General features: G+C 57.8%; 2 protein-coding genes across 8 annotated transcripts; both read right to left on the bottom strand.

Moving 5' to 3' along the window:
- Positions 1-1,431: 1,431 nt before the first annotated feature.
- KLK1 (kallikrein 1) lies at positions 1,432-6,556 on the bottom strand. Of its 2 annotated transcripts, none has more exons than XM_045856321.1 (5): positions 6,427-6,556; positions 4,542-4,710; positions 3,023-3,309; positions 2,755-2,891; positions 1,432-1,636 (listed from the first exon to the last, which is right to left on the bottom strand). In XM_045856321.1, exons 1-5 carry the CDS (start codon positions 6,551-6,553, stop codon positions 1,481-1,483), a joined length of 876 nt encoding a protein of 291 aa, XP_045712277.1. In that variant the 5' UTR covers positions 6,554-6,556; the 3' UTR covers positions 1,432-1,480. The 2 variants fall into 2 exon arrangements, with proteins under 2 accessions (XP_045712277.1, XP_045712278.1); XM_045856322.1 differs by having other exon boundaries at positions 4,542-4,700; positions 6,426-6,552.
- Positions 6,557-8,910: 2,354 nt separating this feature from the next.
- KLK15 (kallikrein related peptidase 15) lies at positions 8,911-14,818 on the bottom strand. 6 transcript variants are annotated; one of them, XM_045856325.1, is made up of 6 exons: positions 14,787-14,818; positions 13,465-13,535; positions 10,504-10,663; positions 9,916-10,199; positions 9,661-9,797; positions 8,911-9,063 (listed from the first exon to the last, which is right to left on the bottom strand). In XM_045856325.1, the coding sequence occupies exons 2-6, from the start codon at positions 13,502-13,504 to the stop codon at positions 8,911-8,913; spliced, it is 774 nt and encodes a 257-aa protein (XP_045712281.1). In that variant the 5' UTR covers positions 13,505-13,535; positions 14,787-14,818. The 6 variants fall into 6 exon arrangements, with proteins under 6 accessions (XP_045712281.1, XP_045712282.1, XP_045712285.1 ...); XM_045856326.1 differs by lacking the exon at positions 14,787-14,818 and adding an exon at positions 14,232-14,330; XM_045856329.1 differs by lacking the exon at positions 14,787-14,818 and adding an exon at positions 14,310-14,315.
- Positions 14,819-15,471: the final 653 nt, after the last annotated feature.

The following is a 15,471-nucleotide window of genomic DNA, read 5'->3' on the forward strand; positions in this document are numbered from 1 at the left end:
TCTGTCTTTCTCAGCTGGGGTGAGTGTGCGAGGTATCTTCCAGGCATATGTGTGTGTGTGTGTGTGTGTGTGTGTGTGTGTGTGTGTGTGTGCGCGTGCGCGGGCGCAGGTGCTTGAGAGGGGTTGTCCTGTCTCTATTCTGTTTCCGGAGGTTCCGAGGTTCCTGTCTAGCCTCATGCCCATCTCTGGCCCCACCCGAGCGCAGGGTTCCTGATTGTCCTCAGCATGACGCTCTTTGTAGTCAACTGCCAGACACTGGAACCGAGGTCACACGTGTCCTACTTGTTGACCACATACCTGTGCTGGGGCGGTGGCGCCATGATGCTGTGGGCCGGTGAGGGCAGGGCCTCGGGCAGAAGGGGCGGAGCCTCGGTAAGGTAGGGAGCGGAGCGAACCCTGGGCGGGGCCTTGGCCAGAGAGGGGCGGTCCCGAGGGGAGCGGGGCGGGGCCTAGGGCTGGGCTGGGAGTTCCATGGTCCACCCAGGCCCCTCTGCGCAGGTGCTCTGAGCTACTTAAACCACGTGGGCATGTGGGGCCCCCAGTTCATTTCCTGGGAGCGGCGGGTGAGCAGTCGGCGGATGACCTATGGCCGGTGGGCGCAGCAGAGCTCCCGGAAGCGCACGATCAGACTGCAGTCAGACGAGGACCCCAAGGCAACTGAGGACCCTCCCAGTTCACTGTCGCTCCAGGAGACTCCCGCCGAACTTTTCTAAGCCACCGGTTCTCAGGACACTGACAGGTCACTGCGGCCAGGTGGCGAGCCACGCGTGCAGAACAAACCTCCGTGCAGAACAAACCAGCCCTTCGAGGACCGCAGGCAAAGCCCGGCCCCTCGAGCTCGTGCGCACGCTGTGCGACTTTGCTCCTGTCCACTGGGTCCTCATTCTGCCCTCACCCCAGAAGTCGGAGCCCGAGCAGAATGGCCAGTGGGCGTCGCCCTGCCCGGATCCCAGGGAGGCCCTGCCCCTGGTGTCCAACCCTCGCAAACCACGCCCCTAAACCTCACGTCCTCGCCGTAATCCCGCCCCCTCCGAGGGCTAGCCGAACTCGGTCCTGGAGTCTTGATCCTGGCAGAAAGGACCCTGACCAGTTTTCGATGTAGCCCCTCCCCCACGATGAAGGCGTGGCTTGCAATGGCTTCCTTCCATCCCTCTCCTGGTTTCCCGCCACAGTAAAATGTGGGCGCCACCCAAGGGCTAAGAGTTCGGGCCCAGCACGTGGAAGCAGCCTTTAGCCCCTGCCTCTGCTCTCCGCCTGTTTGCCTGCATCTGTCTCTGGCCCTGGGGCCCTTCCTTTCCCCCTGTCCATTACTGTGCGCCTCCCGCCGCGAGGCTGGGAGAGCTGGGCAGGCTCCAGCCCGGCCCCCCTGGGTCCCGGGCTACCGGGGGCTCTGCATCGGGAAGGTCAAAAGACAGCAGAACTTCACGCGAATTTGATGCATATCGGGTTTTATTTGGGCTCAGGGAGAGGGCAGAAGCGTTCAGGAGTTGGCTGCCATGGTCTCCTTGATCCAGTCCAACATGGATATAACTTTGGTGAAGACCCCAGGCTTTTTGGGTCGGCCACAGGGGGTGTGGCCCCACGACGAGATTCCTTGAAGCATACCGTCGCAGATCAGTGGGCCCCCTGAGTCGCCCTACAGAACAAAGGGGAGATGGGGAGAGAGGTCAGTGTGCGGACCTGTGTCCGGAATCCACTCCCACAAGAAGGTGGGGTGGATTCCGATAGAGAGGACAGTGGGTCCAGTTCTAGCCAATGGGGAGGGGACACCAGGGTCCAGTTTCTGTGGGTGGCGGGCAAGGCCCAGGAGGACAGTCCCTGCAGACAGGTCAGCAGGCAGGAGAAGAGGGGTCCATCTCCAGGACCCTCCTGCCTCAGAGCTCATCGCAGACGTCACCTCTCCCAAGCAGCTTTCTCTGACTATGAGACAGGACAGGAAGAAGCTCAGGAAATTCCTGGGCAAGTGGGCTGGGGAAACTGAGACCGGGAAGTGAAACAAGCCCAAACAGTTGGAGCAACTTACAGCCAGTGGGTGAATGGGGTGAATCTCAAGACCTTATCTCCCCTAACCAAGGGCACTTGAGAGCCAATGGTTCGTATCTATGCTATCTGACCGGGGGATACGGAGCTTCTGGGCCATACGCCACATATGTCCCGGGAGGGAGGAAAGCTAGTTCGAAGGAGAGATAACAGCGGAACGAGGGGAGGAGCTTGGGAAGAAGCAGCGTGCCTCCCTGTCGTCTCCCCCTCCCCTACACCCAAGAGGAAGGGCTCCTCTATGTTCCCCCTAGGAATCCTCCCCCAAATCCCCACGGTTCCCCTGTAGAAACCTGCTTCTGAGAGCTCGAGGGGAGGTGGATGTTGGGGTTTTTACCCGCCACCTTCTCAGGTTGCCGGCCTCTGATATTAATAACGATGCAACTGCAGTCCAGGCCCCGTCTCTGCCTTTTGGCGGAGCGGGGTGGGCAGCTCGAGCCCGAGACTCAGTTGCCCGTGAATCCAACAGCTGCACAGTTGGACTGTGAGTATGTGTGAGAGGGAGGAAGGGGTGAACTGTAGTGTGGAGGAGGGGGGGGTGCATGTGACGCCAGGATGGGGGTGTGGGAAGGAAAGGGGGCGAGCTGAGGCACTGTGGGGAGGAGCCACATCTGGGCAGCCCTGGAAGCCGATGCAGGGAGAGCCCTCAGCCCCAGCCCAGAATCTGAGTTCTGCCCCCCAGCACTCTGAGGCCCAGGAATGAACAGGTGGGCTCACTGTACAGGTGTCTTTGCCGCCCTTCAGGTATCCAGCACACAGCATGACATCTGTGACCTTCTCCGGGTGGCCTTTGACACAGTCTTCGTTGGGCAGGAGTTCAAGGTCCACACACTGGAGGTTTTCTGGGAACTTGACTATGGGCCACAGAAACACATGGCTGTAGCCGATGCCACCTGGCTCCTCCGCCCTCCTGCCCGAGGCCCAGGTGTCCCGACCCCAGCCCCTCCTCCCTACACCCAGGAGTCTGGGCTCCAGGCTGGCATACATGGATATGGGTTGTAGCTGCCCCAGCCAGAGGCATAGCAGGTGCTCCCCAGCTGGGGTTCCTGGGTGGGCAGGTCCAGGACGTCCACGGTGTCTGTTATCTGGGCGGGCTCCTCCAGGCGGAGCAGCATAATGTCGTAGCTGTAGTCTTCTCCCGGGTAAGTGGTGTGGTTCTTCAGGAGGCTGAGGTTGAACTGGGGGTGTGGGAAGCTCTGACTGACCTGGGCGTACTGCCCTTCGTCTTCGACGTTAAACAGGCTGTGGACCCCCAGCCAGAGCTGGTAATTTCTGGGGAGAGAGTGGGGATGAAGGCATGAGGGGAGAGGAGGGGGGAAGGGAGATGGGGCAGGACAGCATCTGAGTCCCAAAAGAGCAGAAGAGAAACAAGGAGAAAAACTGAGAGAGCATGGCAGATTTAGAAAGGCTGTGAAAGGCTGACCCAGAGACCAAGAGGAAGGGAGAGAAGAAAGCTTTAAAAGTTTCAGGGAGTGAGAAAGACAGAGGGAGAATGGAGAGAAGGAGGGAGCAGAAAGGTAGAGGGAGGAGGAGGCAGACGGCGAGAATCAGGGAAACGGAAGGGGCAGGAGTGAAAGAGCAGAATAAGGGAGCTGTGTGGGAGACAGACCAAGAGAGAAAGGAACGGAGGGAGAGAAGAAAGAGAGAAACAGAAGCCCAGGAGGCCAGGGAGTGACAGAGTGTGCGAGACAAAAGGGAGTGGGGACAGGAGGGGGCGGGGCAGGGGGGAGGAGTGGCCTTGGACCAGCTCAGGTGCAGCTGGGGCTGTGGGGCTGGTTCCCCAGCAGGCGGGTGACCTGGCCCTCAGCCCAAGGTCAGCGGCCTCCTACCCTCCCCAGCGCCCTTCCCTTCCTCTTCTCACATCTTCCTTCTTCCTCCATGGCCCTTGCCCAGCTCCAGCTGAAACTGGCCCTTCCCCTCGAGCCCCTGGAGTGGATGGATTGTCCTGAAGGGTGGGGCTGGGCAGTGTCAGAAGCCCCCCCCACCCAAATGTTGCGGACAACCCTTCCCTATTTCTGGGGGCCCCCTTCTGTCCCAGCCTGGGGACAGGGAGAGGGCATGAGGCAGAGACCCAGAGAGAGAGAGAGAGAGAGAGCGAGCAGAGGGCTGGAGGGTGAGACCCAGCGGTGGGCAGAGACAGGGAGAGACACAGAGACATGGAGGCAAGAGAGAGAGGGAGACAGAGACAAAATCACAGTCACAGAGAGATACACAGCAGGGCCAGTTACAGAGCGACAGAGACAGGACCGAGGAAGACAGAGAGACAGTGAAATGGGGAGAGACAGAGACAGACTCAGGCAGCCATGGTGCGGGGAGGTGAGGGACTTCCCTGGCGTCACCCAGGCCCAGCCCTGCCCCTCTCCTTGGGACCCTGGACCACGACCTTCCCTTTCTGCCTTACGTCCCCCCCAGCCTCCCCTGAGGTCATCCCAGGGGACAGTGCTGGCTACCCCATCACGTGGAGGCACAGACATCCCCTCCCGAGACACCCTCGCCCTACTCACTTGCCGATGCAGTGGGCAGCCGTGAGCACCCACTGGGGGTGAATCAGCACGCCGCCGCACTGCAACTCGTGGTAATGGTAGAGGGCCACCTGCCAGGGGTGGGAACCCTTCTCACACTCCCAGCCTCCTATGATCCGGGACTGGATGGCGGGTGCAGCGGGTGCAGCGCCTGTGGGGAGAGCACTGAGTCAGGGCACAGGACCAGGAGAGGGAGCCGTGCATGGGGTGGAGGAGCGGGGGCTGAGGACGTGGGCAAGGGGTGTTGGGAAGGGCCCAGCCGTCTGAAGACTCTGAGCCTGTGGGCTGGCGGCTTGTCCTGGGTGGGGAGACTTTCTGTGGACAGCAGAGCAGACCCCAGGGATCAGGATAGGAGACAACCGGGTGGGTGGGTGGGGGCATCTGGAGCGAATGTCGGATGTGGCAGATGGGCTTGTGGGGTAGCTTGGGGTGTTGGACTGGGAAACAAGAGGCTGTGGGTTCTGAGAAGGGACACCAGGTGAAAGGCCTCAAAAGATCAGCTCAGAGGCTGAGGGGAAAAGAGTTGAAGGGTTAAGTGGCTTCCAAGCTGACAAAATGGTTAGGGCCTTTTTGAGGGTTGGGCTCTTGGGGGTTCTGGAAAGGATGCGGATTTGGGGAATCAGGTCTGAGAGGCTAAGGGCACCTGGGGAATTTAGGGTGATTGGAGTTCCTGGTTGGGGCTGGAAGAGGTGGGAGAATTCAAGGTCACAGGCCAAAGAGTGAAAACCAGCATCAGCCTCTTGGGTCTGGGGTCCTGGGAACCAGGGATGACATTCTAAGAGGGGTGGGGACCCTGGGACAGCGTTGGGGTCAGAACTGGGAGGGGGTGTGTAGAGGAAGGAGAGCTGGTGCTAGTCCTTCTGGGGTCAGGTGACCCTGTGGGGATGGGGAACCCGGGCATCGGGCATCTCTGGTCTGGAGAAAGAGGCAGGCCAGGGCCCAAGCAGCTGTGGGAACGCCGGAAGGGCCCACCAGTGGGGCTTCTGAATCCCACGTTGGGGAACCTGAGGGAGGTAGGGTGGGGCAGCTGGGCTGGGAAGGGGTCTGGGATCCTGGGGAGGGCAGTCGTCCCAGAAAAGCAGAGCTGTACAGGGAGGATGCGGGAGGAGAGGGGCTGGAGCTGGAGGGAGGCTGGGAATTCCACAAGGAAAGGAAGGAGCCTGTTCTTCCTGGAGGAGAAGGCTGGGTGCAGCATGGGAGTCCCAGGGGAGAATGAGACATTCCCAGAGCCCCCATACCAGGATGGACTGGAAAGCCTGTTTTGGAAGAAGCAAAGGCATCAGATGCAATTTGGAGGGTCCTGGGATTCGGGGTGGGGGGCAGATGCCAGGGCCTGGAAGACCTGGTTGAGAGCTGACAGCTGGGTGGAAGAGACCTCCAGGGAGAGGCGGGACCTGGGGATGCAGGGGCCAGACCACTGGGTCACAGAGACCTGGGGGTGAGAGGGGGTGATCGGGGTCCCAGGGTCTGGTGGGGCTGGGGGCTCACTGGAAGGGGTGGAGTCCCCCAAAGAGAGAGGATGAGATGGCCCAGGCTGCTCTCTTGGCAAAGGGGATGGGGGCAGGATCTGAGTGAGGGAGAGTAAAACATTCTGGGGGTTACTGGGAGGAGCAGGGCCTGGTTCAAGAGTGAGGACGATGGGGAGGGTGAGAAGGATGATGGGCTGGGGTGGGATTTAGGGGTGGGGGTGGGAAAGATTGGAAAGAGCCTGGTGCCCTGGTCTGGGGTGGACTGTGGGTTGCAGGGGTGCAGGCCGGGGTGCTGGGTGCAAGGGAAAGGATATTATATTATATTGGGTGGGTGGGGGGATGAAGGCTGCAAGACAGCCAGGGCCAGCTCCCCTCCCACATCTTCCCTGCTGTCTTACCAGTCCCTGCCAGGGACAGGGCAAGGCACAGGACCAGGAACCACATGGTGGCAGAGGTGTCCAGGGGTAGGCAGGTGGTGAACCAGCAGCTGAAGAACCTCCCTGAGACGCTTTTAAAAGCCTTCATCCCCCTGGGGCCCCTCCCCTGCCTTGCTGGCACCTTGAGGCTAGCCAAGGCCCTGCCCCCGCTGCCTGGGGGCTGGACACCTCCTCCCGCCTCAGAGCTGTGGAAGGGACATGAGAATAAGCACCTGTTGTTCTGTAGGCCCTGGATTGGGCTGGAAGTCTTCCTGGGGCCGAGGCCAGCCAGGGCAGGGCCGGCAGCTCCTGGGGCCTTGGTCTCAGGGACAGAGCCAGTGAGGGTAGGTGAGGCAGTGAATGGGGACAGATATAGGAAAGTAGGGGAGTCACTGACCTCCCCCAATACAAAGTACCACATTCCTGAACCCCACGTAAGGCCACTTACCCCAAGACGCAGTGTACCCTCCAATACCAACAGTAGGGCTCTGGTTCCCTTCTCCCCGCATTGCTCGGAGCCAAGATGCCAGCTTCTCAGCTTCCAGATCCTCCTGAAATGTAAGCTGTGGCTTGCAGAACGCCCTGGTTCTTGCATTCCCAGGCTCAGGAGGTAGATCTCCAAATCTGTTGTCCCTCTCATAATAAAATCTTAGAGTATGCATTACAATTCTAGCTCCCCCAGATCCAAGAATATGAAGTTTCAGTAGTGCAAGGCAGGAGGTCGAGCCCGGGGATCTCGATGGCTTGTTCAGATGAACCAGAAAAAAACAAACAAAAAACAAAACCAAAACCCACCAAAAGGACTGGATGAAGCCGACATAGCCTTTGTTACTCCCAGTACAGGGAGCCCTGACAGACAGCAGATCAGTGAGGCAGGACTACACCTCCCGGAGCTGAGACTTGGGGTCCCAGACCAAGGGGACCTGTGCCTAGCATGTGACTCTGAACTCTGCTCCCTCAGTGTGCATGTGCAGAAACAAACACCAAGAAGCAGTCACACGGGACAAGAAGCTACTCCCCAAAGGAGATAAGGCGGAACGACCATCCATTTCCAAAGCTGTACACATTTCCTCTGGCCAGGGGCCCTCTGTCCAACCTTCCAGGACAAGTGTTGGAAAGGCAGTGTCCAGCATGACCCCATAAGTGGTCTCCTTGAATATGTTCCCTAGCATTTCAAAGTCCATTGTTCTCCCAAGCAATGCTGGGATCCCATCACCCAGTCCCGGACTCCTTGTTCCCCAGATCTGGATGTTCAGGCTTAGGTCCTCCAAAGTCCCGGGAATCCCAGACTACCTGCCTCCCAAGAGCATCCTCATCGCGAATTCCAATCTCCCCTCCCCCAACACAAGATTTCAGTTTCAGGGGCCAGGTTTCAGTGCTTTGACATTCAGTGACCTTGCGAATCACATTTTGGGGGTCTCTGAAGAGAATCGAAAAGTAGATTCTGGCAGCCTCCATGGTAAACCCATGGGCTTCTGACATGTTCCCTTGGCTCTTTAGAAAAATCAAAGCAGCGGACAGGATCCCAGTCTCTGCTGTAGGTTAGTCTCTGCCTAAGGAAAGGGGAGTATTTTTGCCAAGGCTACCAGGAAGTTCCAAATTAAACCTTGAAGACAGTGAAGTCGTTCTTTCTTTCTTTTTTTTTAAAAAGATTTTATTTATTTATTTTTAGAGAGAGGGGAAGGGAGGGAGAAAGAGAGGGAGAGAATCATCAGTGTGTGGTTGTCCCTCGCGCACCCCCTACTGGGGACCTGACCCCATAGCCCAGACATGTGCCCCAACTGGGAACTGAACCGGCAGCCCTTTGATTCAAAGGCTGGCACTCAATCCGCTGAGCTATACCAGCCAGGGCAGAAATGAGGTCATTCTCGATCATCGAGTGTGTGCTGGGTTCTTTCACTGGGGCTCAGAGATCTAAAGTATTTTCCCAGTGCTAGGCCCTATTTGAGTCAGTTCGTGTGAATTTCCTTGTTTAACCCTGATAACCCCATGAGGTGAGCAATATGAGGATCACTCTTTCACAGCAGGGGAGGCTGAGGCTGAGCAAGGTGGAGTCTTTTGCTCGAGAGCACACAGCTAGTTCCCCGTGTGAGTGAACAGAGCCCCGCTTCCTGCCGTTTCTCCTCGATGGGGGAGTGGGGCAGTGGGTGAAAAGGAACAGCGTGCATGGGACCTGGGTTCCCCACCAAGTCGCTGCTCCCCACTTCCCATCACCGCCAGGAGAAAGTCCCAGAAACTTCTATGCACAAACTTGCATCAGTGCTGTGAACTCGATGTTAGACAGGTGACCTTGAGCACCAGCTCTCACCACAACTTCTTGGCTGACATCTGGACAAATGGGGTCTTGGCTTGATTCTGCTCCAGGCTGGCATGGTGTGGCCTGGGCAGTTTCTGCTCAGTGTGGGTGTGAGGATTGCAGGTGAGTGGGGGGGGACGATGGGTGGGGGCGGGGGCGGGGCACCGCAGTCAGTTCCTCTTGGTGGTGTCCCTGATCCACTGCAAGTAGCTGCACACTTTGGTGTAGACACCAGGCTTGGCGGTACTGTCACAAGGGACATCCCCCCAGGACACAATGCCCTGTAGGACGCCTCCACAGACCAGGGGTCCCCCGGAGTCTCCCTGCCGCAGGGAAGAGGAAGCTTGAGTGAGAACCTTCGGAAGCAGCGTCCTGGTCCCAGTCCTAATCACTCACTGGTCAGGATCTCAATAAAAATCCAACCCCACCCCATCGCAACTCAATACAACCCAGGGTAACCCAAGCTGGCCTGACCCTGGCCCAGCACAGCTTAACAGGCTCACCCAGTCCTTGAGCAAGCCCACCTCACCCCCAACCCCCACGCCTTCCCCATTCAGAATCAAACCAGGCCCACACCCGTCCTCACTTCCAACCCAACCCCCTTGCCATGTCTTTTGGACCCCAAATAAAGTTGACCCACTCCCCAATTCAACCTCGACCTGTTTCCCATCTAAAGCCAAAACAAACCCGTTCCCATTCTCAACTCCAGCCTTGGCCACCCCACCCCAAACCCAACCCAAACTCACCACCGCAGCTGACTCCAACCTCACCCCCATTCTACCTGCTCTTCCTTCTCCATCCACAGGCCTATCCCTAGGGTCTCCTCTGGCCCAGAGCCAGCCAGACCCAGCCGCGTCTCAACTCTCAAACCTGTCCCCCTTCCTCACTCCCCAGGGCGTGGCCCCCTCTCCGGGCCTGACCTCGCAGGAGTTGGTGCCTCCGCCTCGCACGCCTGCGCACACCATGGTGTTCCTCAGGTGCCCCGGATAGTCCTTGCTGCAAGATTCCGCCGAGATAATGCTGATGTTGGCACAGTGCAACGCATCTGGGAGGTTCACTGGGGAGGACGGTGAACTTGGAGTGAATCCATAGGTTCTCAGGCCCTGGAGGGGCCTCCGCCCCAGAGCCCTGGAGGGATAGGGTCCCTAAAGGTCCAGCTCCATCCTTTCACGCACCTGGTGACTGTCGGCTTCCTATGGTCCCAGGCTCAATGTCAGACACCAGGCCCCAGCCGGACACCACGCAGGACTCGCCGGTCTGGGGGCAGCGCTTGGGCAGCGACACGGGGCGCACTTGCCGGGAGAGGCGCGCAGGCCGTCGTAGACGCACCAGCATGAGGTCGTGGAGATGGGTGCGTGCTTCGTAGCGCGGGTGTGGGACGAGGCGAGACACAGTCCGCAGCTGCTCTGCGCCGTCGCGCTTGCGCAGATTGTGCTCGCCCAGGCGCACCCTCATGTTGCTGCGTGGTGCCAGCAAAGAAGCAGAGGGCGGAGTAGACAGAAAAATCAGAGAGCAGACAGCCTGGGGCCCCTAACCTCCCTGGGAATCCGGATATGCCCTTACTCTCTCCCCAAAGCCCCAAAGCCCAGAGTTCCAGCCCTCTTCTCCCCCCACCCGCAGACTGGGACCAAAGGGTCCACAATCACTCGCACACCTGGACCTCAATCCTCAGGCTCCAGATCTTTCTTCCTGAGCCCAAGATTCTCAAATCCCTAGACCCGGCCCGCCGTGCCCCTGGAGGACCCTGAGCCCGGCCTTCATACCGCGTTTGGCAGTGGGCTGCAGACAGCACCCAGTATGGGGAAATGAGGGAAGCGCCACAGTTAAAACGTCCACGTTCAAAGAGGGCCACTTGCCAAGGCTGGGAGTGGGGCACGCACTCCTCACCTCCCTCGGACGGGTCGCTGCCGCCATCCTGGGCCGCTGGGGGAGGAGACAGAAGGGGCATCTCTGAGGACAGAGTCCTTTTCATTGCGCCCTACACCTTCCTTGCACCTTGCTCTCACTATGCATTTTCCCCCCGTGCCTCCCCCACAACTTCCTAAGGTGTCTCTGCTGTTGATTTGTAAGCATTGCCTTCTCTCTAGCTTTTACAGCTTTTGCTTATTGTCTTCAGAACTCTTCCTCTGTCCCTGGTCCCCACCCACTTACCACAGGACTCTGGGGGAGAGAGAGAGAGAGGACAAGGAAGGGGCCAGAGGGCAAGCAGTCCTCTGTGACTGAGAGTGGAGACAAGGACGGTGGATACAGTCCAGCCATTCAAGGTCACTGAGCTGTCACAGACATCAAATGGATGTGGCCGCTCGCTCTGCATGACACACAGTCTTGGCTCCGGAGTCTGGCCATCTCAGCCAAATGCAGTGTGTCATACATACAGGGGCACAGGCTTGACCACACAAGGTCATCGGCATGCGAACAGGCACAACTGGTCTTCCAGACGTTGGAGCTGATAGGGACAGCGCTGGAAATGGAACTCACTTGTGCGCACATAGGTTGCAGTTTCAGGAATCACCACAGCACAGGGGGTCATATGTGTGTGAATGTGGACAGTTAAGACACGGGTGTGTGTGTGCACCCACGCACATTCACAGATACAGATTTGCACATAGAAGCTCAGACCTAAATTTCCATCCTTAGGGTGGGTCTGTACACACTAGGTCACAGGTGTTCACAGTTGCACATGGGGTCTGGATGTACAAGGTGGGGTCTTTAGTAAAGGTACATGTGAATCCCTGGCTGGTGTGACTCAGTGGATTGAGCACCGGCCTGCAAACCAAAGGGTCACCAGTTCGATTCCCAGTCAGGGCACAGGTCTGGGTTGTGGGCCAGGCCCCAGCAGGGGGCACACAAGAGGCAACCATATACTGAAGTTTCTCTCCCTCTCTTTCTCCCTCCCTTCTCCATCCTTTAAAAATAAATAAATAAAGTCTAAAAAAAAATAAAGGTACATGTGAAGAGATGTTACTATGTACTCAGGCCCCCCAAAATGTGTCCACAGACATGGGGTTTATAGTATCGAGGTTAAATTTAGAATGATAACGTAACCCTTCCCCACCGGTTCCAAACATATCTGGGAGACTCTGAGCTAACTATTGGACCTTTCTGTGCCTCTGTTTCCTCATCTGTAAGATGGGATTTTTGTAGGGATTAAATAGGTAGGGGTGTGTGTGTGATGCCTGACATATTGTGACTACTTAATAAATATTGGTTATTTTAAACAAAGGACTCATGTTTATTTATGCAGACATGACACATGGATGTTCAGGTTGGGGACACAAACTTAGCCAATGTAAGTCAGATGTATGACCAGACCCAGATAAAGATAGTCAAGGTCAAAGCTGACTCATACCCAAGCCACTCTGTGGAGGTTCACAGGACCAACACTCAGGTGTGGACCAGCTAGATCAGACCCCAGGGCAACATCTGGACACAGGTCTGGGCATTCAAGGTCAAGGACATATAGCTGGAGACACAGGCAACCAGGACAGGACATATTTATCCATGGCTAGATCAGCTCCCAAGTCAGTTGCTTGGTGATCAAGGTCACTCACTCATCAGGGTTGACATGTGGGTACCTGGATCACACATGTGAACAGGATGCAGCCCCCCATGAGTGGTACCACGAATAAGGACATCAACAGGGATGTTTCAAGATCATGAGACAGTGCCCCACTACACTGGGCAACATTGATATGTCTCCTCAAGGTCACAGCCAAGCATTCAGTCACCTCCACGCTTGGTCAGGATTTGCACAGCCAAGACCAAGTGCCCACGCTCTGCCCGCTAGGGTTAGGAACTGGGCCAAGGGCCCTGGTAAGGCGGAGGGAACTTGGATGAGGTGGACAAGGGGTTTAACAAGGGAAGGGTGGGGTCGTCCTTTGGAGAAGGGCAGAGGGTTCGGGCTGAACAATTGGGCACCGAGGCCGCAACTGGCCAGTCCAAGCCGGAGGAGGGAGGAGGCCTCCGCTGGGTGCAGCAGGCAGGCGGGGGACTGGAAGGAGAAAGCAGGGACAGAGCCCAGGGGGACGCTGGTAGAGGGGGTGGGGCAAGGTTGGAGGGGCCCCCAGGGGTGAGGGAGGGCCCTGTGTATGTGGGAGTCAGTGGAAGTCCACCCTCCACTCCTCCAGGGTAGAGGCATCGAGTTACAATGAATTTCTCCATGGGTGGTGGATGAACCCTGTCTGGAGTTCTCCTGCTGCCTAGGGTCACCTTGGCCCAGTGGCCACCCCTCTCCGAGCCACAGTCCACCTCCCACCACACAGAGATGTTCCCTGGCACAGATGAGCCTTCCCAGCTCGGCCAGGCACTGAGTGCTCAGCAAAGCTAGCAACCAACCCTTTCAGGGCCCTCCCCTGGGCCAGGCGCTGGGACAGCTGGGGAGCCTGTCACAGAGATGTCCAGTAACTAGAAAGTGCCAGGGTCCACAGGGGCCATTCTTCAAAGTTGCACAGCAAGAGAAGGGCAGTGCTGGACCTCAAACCCAGGTCTGTGTCTCCTCTACCCCCCACGTAGCGTGGGGACCCTCGACAGTGGCAGGGGTGGAGTGAGGACTCAGAGATGTTGGCAGCTGGCTGTGGCAGGACGGGGTGAGGGCAGAATCATCTGAATGTCTCTGGGTGAGGGAGGGGCTGGCAGGCTGCAGAACCTGGGTATGCTCAGGATGGGGGTGCTTGAGGGGGCTCTCCCCCTCCCACAGACCCCCACCTGACCTGGGCCCACCTCACCTGCCAACCTCAGCAAGAAAGCAAAGACGAGAAGCCACATCGCGGAGGAGGGACCAGGGCTGTGCCGAAGTCTGGGGAGAGAGTAAACTGGGGTGAGGCTGGACCCTCTGCCCCCGCCCCCGCCCCCATCTGGACCCCTGCAGACACAAAGTCATCTCCCCTGCTGCTGGAGAAACTTCTCACCATCCTCAATCTTCACACCCACCCTCAGCCGCCTTCTCTTCCTCCCGGGTTTCCCATCTCCAAAGGGTCTGCTGTTCCTCCAGGCACCGGGACAGACCCCTAGGTGACCCAAGAGTCTCTCAGACCCCAGCACCATTCCACCTGCCCCTGCATCGCTCTCCAACTTTATGGTCCTGGCTCAGGACATAATCGCCGTAGACCCTAAACCAGTCTCCTAGGCAGCCTCTTGGCTCCTCTGCCCCGCCCCCTCCCCACAGGCCACCCCTTCACTCCAGTTTCCGGCCTACCTGACCTCACAGGGTCTTTCTACACCTGGAGTTCGCCACGCCCCGCTCCTGCTCACAGCCCTGGTGCGTGGTAGTGCTCCCAGAATAAAGTCCCAGCCCCCAGCCACGCTTTAGAGGACAGCAGTGACTTCTCCACCTCCCAGCCTGTCTGGCTGGGTCTCTCACGACACAGCCTTCCTGATTCTTCCATTTCTCCTTCCTGAGATTTCATGCCTCCACGCCTTTGTGTGGGCTGTTCTCGCTTCCCAATAAGCCATTCCCTTCAAGGTCCACTGCCTCCTTTTGGCCTTTTCTGACCTCCCCTGGCCGCCGTGGGGTCTGTCTGTCCTCCCAGATGGAGAACTCCCCGAGGGGATCTCCAGGGCTGTTGGTAACCTTCCAAATTCATCCTCCAAATCTGAGGCTCAGCTCGCACCACTTCTGGAAGGCCTCACTTCCTAGCAGGGATCTCTTCTGGATCTCACAGTGCTTGTTCTGCCTCCATCACAGCCCAGATCCCTAGGAACGCTCAGGTTGGGTTGTCCCTGTGTCCCCTGCACTGCCCAGCCCGAGGCCTGGTACAGGACACGCCTCAGGGAGTTGTGCTGAGCTGACCTGAACCTGCGCTATTCTTGCTGTGGGTAGAAGCGCTTTCAGGGAGATCCCCCTGATTCCCTCCCTCCCCTCACCCCCTGCAGCTCCTTCTTGCACCTTTCTGGGTTGGGGTTCAACTCGAAGTTCCACGAAAGGACACATGGACTTACTCAGATGCCCTTGACATCTAAGTCCCTCAGAGTGGCCCATGTATCCCCCTCAGGGCAGACTGTGTCTCCCTTCAACCCCCTCCCCCTACTCCCGTCCCAAAGATCTCACCCCCTCCAGATTTCTCCAGCAGCATCGGGGGCAGCTTGGATGCCAGAAGAAGGGGAGCAGGCACCTGAATGCCTGAATTTATAAGCTTCCAGCCCCACCCGGGTCTGGGGAGGTTGAGTAAGGTGGGGTGGGAGGTGGCTGGCAGTCAGCTTTACAGGCTGGACGCCTAGGTGGCTGGTGGGGTGGGAGATGAGACCTAATAAACATTTATTAGGCTGAAACTTCTGTCTGAGTCTACCAGGAGGAATTCCCTGGCAGTTTCTCAAGGTGGAGGAGGTGCTAGTGCAAGAGTTGAAAGATTGGAGATCAAAATACACAGCCAGGATTCTGGAGCCTATAATGTGGAACTGGGGTCTGCCGTGTAGAAACTCGATTCTAGAGTCACACTTCTTCTTGTGCCTGGAGTAGGGTTCTAGATCTTGGAACTGGACCCGGACCTGGAGTCCCAGCTCTGGATCCCTGAGTCTGAATTCTGAGCCCTCAGTTCTGGATTCTGGATCTTTGATTCCTGATGCCAGATTCTGAATCTAGATCTCCAAATCTGGGTCTTGGGTTTTGGGTCCAGATGCCCAATTCTGGACCTCGAAGTCCAGACCTCTCAGTTCTGGGTTCTGGATCTCAGATTCTGAATCTGGATCTCTGGTTCTGGGTTCTGGATCCAGGTCTCTGGATTCTGGGGCTTTTA

Source organism: Phyllostomus hastatus, unplaced genomic scaffold (assembly GCF_019186645.2).
Source record: "Phyllostomus hastatus isolate PE091 unplaced genomic scaffold, TTU_PhHast_1.1 phas_scaffold_1224, whole genome shotgun sequence".
Classification (NCBI taxonomy): domain Eukaryota; kingdom Metazoa; phylum Chordata; class Mammalia; order Chiroptera; family Phyllostomidae; genus Phyllostomus; species Phyllostomus hastatus.

Coding starts and splice junctions, on each gene's coding strand:
- KLK1 (XM_045856321.1), bottom strand. CDS start 6,553: ATGAAGGCTTTTAAAAGCGTCTCAGGGAGGTTCTTCAGCTGCTGGTTC. Junction 4,711..6,426: donor CCTGTCCCTGGCAGGGACTG/GTAAGACAGCAG, acceptor CTCTCCCCACAG/GCGCTGCACCCGCTGCACCC. Junction 3,310..4,541: donor GCTGCCCACTGCATCGGCAA/GTGAGTAGGGCG, acceptor CTCTCTCCCCAG/AAATTACCAGCTCTGGCTGG.
- KLK15 (XM_045856325.1), bottom strand. CDS start 13,504: ATGTGGCTTCTCGTCTTTGCTTTCTTGCTGAGGTTGGCAG. Junction 10,664..13,464: donor TTTCTTGCTGAGGTTGGCAG/GTGAGGTGGGCC, acceptor CTCCTCCCCCAG/CGGCCCAGGATGGCGGCAGC. Junction 10,200..10,503: donor GCAGCCCACTGCCAAACGCG/GTATGAAGGCCG, acceptor GGCACCACGCAG/CAACATGAGGGTGCGCCTGG.